Raw genomic sequence first — 7855 nt, 5'->3', positions numbered from 1 at the left:
TATGTATTTGTAAACAAACTAAATATGGTCGGAGACTTTTTTGGATCCCCTGATAGGCAAGAAAGCACATCTGGTCTTTGAACCCCTAAGCGGAGCTCTCCCAAAACATTTAATAATAATAATAAATAGTAATAAACTTATTATAATAAGTGTATTATAATCGCTCCCAGAGGGACTCGGGGAAGAATCTGAAGGTCCACAAAGTATTTGTAAACAAACTAAATATGGTTGGAAACTTTTTTGGATCCCCTGATAGGCAAGAAAGCACATTTGGTCTTTTAACCCCTAAGTGGAGCTCTCCCAAAACATTTAATAATAATAATAAATAAATAGTAATAAACATTATTATTATTATTATTATTATTATTATTATTATTATTATTATTATAAGTGTATTATAATTGCTCCCAGAGGGACTCGGGGGAGAATCTGAAGGTCCTCATATGTATTTGTAAACAAACTAAATATGGTTGGAAACTTTTTTGGATCCCCTGATAGGCAAGGAAGCACATTTGGTCTTTGAACCCCTAAGTGGAACTCTCCCAAAACATTTAATAATAATAATAAATAATAATAAACATACTATTATTATTATAAGTGTATTATAATTGCTCCCCAAGGGACTCGGGGAAGAATCTGAAGGTCCTCATATGTATTCGTAAAGAAACTAAATATGGTCGGAGACTTTTTTGATCCCCTGGTAGGCAAGGAAACACGTTTGGCCTTTGAACCACTAAATGGAGCTCTCCCAAAACATTTAATAATAATAAATGATAAACTTATTATTATTATAAGTGTATTATAATCGCTCCCAGAGGGACTCGGGGAAGAAGCTGAAGATCCTCATAGTATTTGTAAACTATGGTCGGAGACTTTTTTGGATCCCCTGATAGGCAAGAAAGCACATTTGGTCTTTTAACCCCTAAGTGGAGCTCTCCCAAAACATTTAATAATAATAATAAATAAATAGTAATAAACATTATTATTATTATTATTATTATTATTATTATTATTATAAGTGTATTATAATCGCTCCCAGAGGGACTCGGGGAAGAAGCTGAAGATCCTCATAGTATTTGTAAACAAACTAAATATGGTCGGAGACTTTTTTGGATCCCCTGATAGGCAAGAAAGCACATTTGGTCTTTTAACCCCTAAATGGAGCTCTCCCAAAATATTTAATAATAATAATAAATATTATTATTATTATAATTATTATTATAAGTATATTATAATTGCTCCCAGAGGGACTCGGGGAAGAATCTGAAGATCCTCATGTGTATTTGTAAACAAATTAAATATGGTCGGAGACTTTTTTGGATCCCCTGATGGGCAAGAAAGCACATTTGGCCTTTTAACCCCTAAGCAGAGCTCTCCCAAAACATTTGATAATAATAATAAATAGTAATAAAATTATTATTATTATTATTATTATTATTATTATTATTATTGTATTATAATCGCTCCCAGAGGGACTCAGGGGAGAATCTGAAGATCCTCATAGTATTTGTAAACAAACTAAATATGGTTGGAGACTTTTTTGGATTAAACTATGGTTTAATGTAAGCATTAATTTCCCTCTCAAGGGATACATTAACTCCCTTGGGCAAGCGGTGGTGGCTGAGTTTCCAAATCTGTCCCGACTTTTCTAATTTTTTTTTTGGCCACTGCCACGGCCTTAACATTCCACGGTTACGTTCTGTTCCCTAAAATAGAGGAAAAGGACACGGGATGAGGGAGAATATCTGCTGTGGATGGTGGGTGGGATAGTACTTATTCCACGATCCGGAGGAGAGAGCAGCACCGGATTATTCCCTGTGCTTTAAAAAGCTATTAAAATAAGCTTGACTTTGAAAAAAGAAAACCCAAAAGTGTTCTGCATTTCTTTCTCTGTACAATAGAGTCTTACTTATTCAACATAAACGGGCCGGCAGAAGTAATTTGTTTTATTGTCTTGCTATTGTTATTATATTGTTGTGTTTGGGCATGGCCCCGAGTCCCTTTGGGGAGATGGGGCGGGGTATTAGAATAAAATGATTATTATTATTATTATTATTATTATTATTATTATTATAAGCGAATATTTTGGATAATAAGGAGGGATTAAGGAAAAGCCTATTAAACATCGAATGAGGCTATGATTTTGCAAATTAAGCACCAAAACATCATATTACAAAAAAAATTGACAGAAAAAGTAGTACAATACGCAGTAATGTTATGTTGTAATTACTGTATTTACTAATTTAGCACCAAAATATCACTATATATTGAAAACATTGACTACAAAAATGGCTTGGATAATCCAGAAGCTTGGATAAGCGAAGCTTGGATAAGTGAGACTCTACTGTATATATATACACACACACACACACACACACACACACACACACACACACACATATATATATACACATATACATATATATGTGTGTGTGTATATATATATATATTATATACCCCACTTGCCTAGTTTCCAACAGATCTCACAACCTCAGAGGATGCCTGCCATAGATGTGGGTGAAACGTCAGGAGAGAATGCTTCCGGAACATGGCCATACAGCCTGGAAAATTCTCAGCAACGCAATGACTCTGGCCATGAAAACCTTCAACAACACATTGAACATCTCTGATGATGCCTGCCATAGGTGTGGGTGAAATGTCAGGAGAGAATGCTTCTGGGACATGGCCATACAGCCCGGAAAATTCTCAGCAACGCAGTGACTCCAGCCATGAAAGTCTTCAACAACACATCGAATATCTCTGAGGATGCCTGACATAGGTATGGGCGAAACGTCAGGAGAGAATGCTTCCGGAACATGGCCAAGCAGCCCGGAAAACTCTCAGCAACCTAAATATATATTAACTTATAAAATGTAATTATAGTTATACAGTAGACTCAATTTTTTTGGGTTAAGTTGGACAATGAAGGACCTGTGTGCCAAGTTTGGGCCAGATCCATATAGCCATGGAGGAGGCTTTGTAGTACAAACAAACAAATAAACAAACATACATACATACATACATACATATGTTAACTTATCAAATATAATTATAGATTATATAGTAGGCTCTCATTTTATTTGTTAAGTTGGACCATAAAGGATTTTTGTGCCAAGTTTGGGCCAGATCCATATAGCCATGGAGGAGGCTTTGTAGTACAAACAAACAAATAAACAAACAAACATATGTTAACTTATCAAATATAATTATAGATTATACAGTAGGCTCTCATTGTATTTGTTAAGTTGGACAAAGAAGGACCTGTGTGCCAAGTTTGGGCCAGATCCAAGAAGTCATGGAGAAGTATTTGTAGTACAAACCAATATACACAAAAAAGTAAACAACAAGGCTGCATTCGAGATGCGCGCGCATCCTAGGGAAGGAATTCGCCTCCAGCATGCGCTTGGCGTAGTAAAGAGCCAAGAGTGTTGTGCGCATGCGTTTGGAGTATTAAACTGCCGTCGCCCGCGGACGCAACTGCGCATGCCCCGGACCGAACGTGCTCACGTAAATGCCCGTCTGGGCATGCGCAGTGCCGTCAGCTTGTGAGGGGCCTTTCTTTCGACGTCTCCGGCTCGATTCGACGGTCTGTTTCCAAGGAGAGACGCCTCCCGTCGGCGTTGTGACGTCTTCCCGTTTTCCCCGGGCAAGAGGCTCGTGGAAAGCCCGCTTCGGTCGATGGCGGACGGAGGGAAAGGGGGCTACAGCGGTAAGGGGCCTCGAGGGCGGAGGAGGCCTGAGGGAAGAAGGCCTCGCCGCGGCCTCCGAGCAGCACAGGCCCAACCGGGCCAGAATTGGGGTAAACAGGAAGGGCTCCTCTTTGAGGCGAAGGGAGTGGGCCCTCTTGGGAGTGAAGCTGAGCCTTAGGGTCCTCGAGTCGGAGGAGACCCCGAAGGTCATCCAGTCCAGCCCCCTTCCGCCAGGCAGTTCGACCCCACCAAAGCTCTCCCGACAGATGGCCACCCAACCTCCGCTTGGAAACCCCCAGAGAAGGACACTTCTTAATCACCATCATTATTACTACTGTTACTAGAGTATTATTGTGGCATTCTAGGGTGGGAATATACCCCCAAAGGTCATCCAGTCCAATCCACTGTCACACAGGAAATCCCCTAGAAAGCACTCCCAACAGATGGCCATCTAGCATCTTCTTAGAAATCTCCAGAGAAGGACATTCCTTCATCATCATTCATCATTATCATTGAATCCCAGAGTTGGAAGAGACCCCCAGGGCCGTCCAGTCCTTCATTATGATTATTATCTATTATTTTATCGATCATTATTATAATAATAATTGAAAGCTAGAATGGAGCCCCCGATGGCGTAGTGGACTAAAGCCTCGTGACTTGAAGATTTGGGTTACTGACCTGAAGGCTGCCAGGTTCGAATCCCACCTGGGGAGAGTGCGGATGAGCTCCCTCTATCAGCTCCAGCTCCATGCGGGGACATGAGAGAAGCCTCCCACAAGGATGGTAAAATATCAAAAACATCCGGGCGTCCCCTGGGCAACGTCCTTGCAGACGGCCAATTCTCTCACTCCACAAGCAACTCAGGTTACTCCTGACAGGAAAAAAAATCATTGAATCCTAGATTTGGAAGAGACCCCCAGGGCCGTCCAGTCCTTCATTATGATTATTATCTATTATTATTATCTATCATTATTATTATTATTATTATCATCATTGGAAGCTAGAGTTGGAAGCGACCCCAGGACATCCAGTCCGTCATCATGATTGCTATCTGTTGTTGTTGTTGAATTCTAGAGTTGGAAGAGACCCCCAGGGACATCCAGTCCATCATTGTGATTATTATCTATAATCTATTACTATTGTCTATTATTATTATTATTATTATTATTATTATTATTATTATTATTATTATTATTATTATTATTGAAACGTAGAGTTGGAAGCCACCCCAGGGCCATCCAGTCCATCATCTTGATTATTATCTGTTGTTGCTGTTGTTGTTGTTGTTGAATTCTAGAGTTGGAAGAAACCCCCAGGGACATCCAATCCATGATTATGGTTGAATGCTAGAGTTGGAAGAGACCTCCAGGGTCATCCAGTCCATCATAATGATTATTAACTATTACTATTATCTATTATTATTGAATTCTAGAGTTGGAAGAGACCCTCAGGGCCATCCAGTCCTATCCCCTTCTGCTAAACAAGACTTCCCGACAGATGGCCATTCAGCCTCTGCTTAAAGACCTCTAGAGAAGGAGACTCCCAGGCTGTATATTCCATTACCAACCATCAGGAAGTTCTTCCTAATGTTTAGATGGAATCTCCTTTCTTGCCATTTGATTCCATGGTTCCATTGTATCCTCATCTCCAGAGAGACAAAAAACAATTTTGCTCCTTCCTCAATGTGACTGCCTTTCAGATATGTAAACATGGCTCTCTTGTGATTCCAAGGCATAGATATTAGAAATGTTTATACTGGGGGGGGGGGGGTGCATCTTAGAATTGAAGAAATATGATACTACTGTTTTCTTATTTTGATCATTATACTTTGTATTTGACTGATGTGTCAAACTAGATTCGAGATTCAAATGATCATTTTGCAAATGAAATTTGAAATAAGAAAAGACAAGTCATCTTTTGAATATTAGAGCTTTCTGTTGATCGCTGGGATTGGCAGTTTATGGAAGGGTGTTTATCATTCTCAGGTGCGATATCCCAGGATCTGATCCCAGGTTTTATGTTTATCTGTTGTCCAGAGTTCTGTTCCTGTAATGGTCTACCAGGTGCCACTGCAGGATGTGAAAGTCACAACATCAGTCTGCCCACATTCTCTAGCAGCTGACAAACAGAGGCTTGCTACCTTAGATTCTGGATGTATCAGATGTGTTTATTTGTTTAGTTGCGTAGTCTGAGCTATTTTATATAAGCAAACTGCTTGTTAACCTGCTGATTGTTGGGATTGCTATCCTTGTGTAGAACATGACGATCGTGTGGGTGGCGGAGGTGGCGGCAGAAATTTCCCTGGGCGGAGGAGAAAAGGCCGGGGGCCCTTCCGAGGAAAAATGTACAGTGAAGTTAACCATCACCAGCGGAACTGGAATAATGCAGCTCCCAGCCCTCGGAGTCGGCTGGAGGAGGAAGATGGGGATGTTCTCATGAGTGATGCACATGATATGCTGCGATCCCGCTAGTGAGTAAAATCTATTGACTATAAGAAGGTGTAGTTTAACTTGGGCTGGACCTACACTGCTGTATATTCCAGTTTCTCAATCCTAATTATCTGCTTTGAATTGGATTATATGAATCACAGTGCAGATGCGGCCTTGGAGGCAGGTTTCGAAATAAGGTATAAAAAATAAACTAAATATAAATAAAGCTCTCTCACTGATTGTAGCACTTTAGCCAATTACCTTATCCCCTGTGTTTACAAAACTCATTTGGTGTACTTTGTCCAGTTGTTTTTATGACTTTTATCTTGGTGCCTAAATCATGTTTTTATTACGGTCACCTTTTAAATTTTATTTTAAAAAGTATTTTCTTACTAAGAGTTATTTTTCAAAGTTAGTTTCCCTAGTTTCACTATAACTGGCCCGTAAATGGAGTATTGTTACGAGTTTTATTATTCATTTTTGGGTTGTATGTTGTGTATTTATGTTTATTACTTGTATTATTTTTAAATTGTTGTATGGTTCTGTTTTTATTGTGTTTATTGTTTTGTATTGTTTTTATCATGTTGGAAACGGCCCTGAGTCGTTTAGGAGATAGGACAGTATTATTATTACAGTAGAGTCTCACTTATCCAACACTCGCTTATCCAAGCCTCTGGATTATCTAAGCCATTTTTGTAGTCAATGTTTTCAATATATCGTGATATTTTGGTGCTAAATTCGTAAATACAGTAATTACAACATAACATTACTGCGTATTGAACTACTTTTTCTGTCAAATTTGTTGTATAACATGATGTTTTGGTGGTTAATTTCTAAAATCATAACCTAATTTGATGTTTAATAGGCTTTTCCTTAATCCCTCCTTATTATCCAAGATATTTGCTTATCCAAGCTTCTGCTGTCCTGTTTAGCTTGGATAAGTGAGACTCTACTGTATTATTATTATTATTATTATTATTATTATTATTATTATTATAGTTTTTTTAGGAAAGAAAAATAATCTGGGACATTTTTGTTGAGTAGATTATCTGTGTTTACAAGTGTTCATCAATCTTCCAACCTCATAAAAGGTTTCCACAAATCCTTTAGGTACGCCAACAATGTTTAGGTTGTCCTATATTTCAAGAGAAGAGGCAAATGAATGAGCTTGTGTGGTGTGTTGAGTCTTGGACTAGGAATCTAAAATTCAAATACGTCCTCAGCCATGAAAACCCTTTCTCAAGTCTAAGAAGGCCATGGTGAACCTCCTGTAAATAAATCAGGCCTAAGAAAGGGTTGCAATAAGTCAGAGTCAGCCTGAAGGCACATAGCAACGGCTTCAACAAAGAAGCAAATATGGTCACATGTGGATCCACTTGAAAGACCGGTGGAGTTTAATCCTATAATGTTCTTCTTCATGCTGCAGCTTAAACTGATGCCACTTGGGAACTTTTAAGTGTATAATTATTGTAATATAAGTATCACTGAACGTTCTCTAGTTTGGTGCAAGGAGGAATCCACATAGTTTGGGTTACATCCGTCACCAGAGGTCGGAAATCCTGTGTCCTGAAGCTTTATAAATACAGTAGAGTCTCACTTATCCAACATTCGCTTATCCAACGTTCTGGATTATCCAGCGCATTTTTGTAGTCAATGTTTTCAATACGTCGTGATATTTTGGTGCTAAATTCGTAAATACAGTAATTACTACATAGCATTACAGTGTATTGAAATACT

At 38.9% G+C, this 7855-nt stretch overlaps 1 protein-coding gene across 2 annotated transcripts in view; it reads left to right on the top strand.

Moving 5' to 3' along the window:
- Nucleotides 1–3509: 3509 nt before the first annotated feature.
- Nucleotides 3510–7855, top strand: part of nxf1 (nuclear RNA export factor 1) — a 30270-nt gene continuing 25924 nt past the window's right edge. Inside the window, exons 1-2 of one of the 2 annotated variants that reach the window (XM_062965470.1) lie at nt 3510–3799; nt 5946–6159. In XM_062965470.1, the coding sequence (XP_062821540.1) occupies nt 3679–3799; nt 5946–6159 (335 nt within the window). In that variant the 5' untranslated portion in view covers nt 3510–3678. The remainder of the gene's footprint in view (nt 3800–5945; nt 6160–7855) is intronic. The other variant, XM_062965471.1, reaches the window with a different exon arrangement.

This window comes from Anolis carolinensis, unplaced genomic scaffold, assembly GCF_035594765.1.
Source record: "Anolis carolinensis isolate JA03-04 unplaced genomic scaffold, rAnoCar3.1.pri scaffold_14, whole genome shotgun sequence".
In the NCBI taxonomy this organism is placed as follows: domain Eukaryota; kingdom Metazoa; phylum Chordata; class Lepidosauria; order Squamata; family Dactyloidae; genus Anolis; species Anolis carolinensis.
The sequence above is the reverse complement of the archived record's forward strand: the minus strand, read 5'-3'. Positions and strand labels throughout refer to the sequence as shown.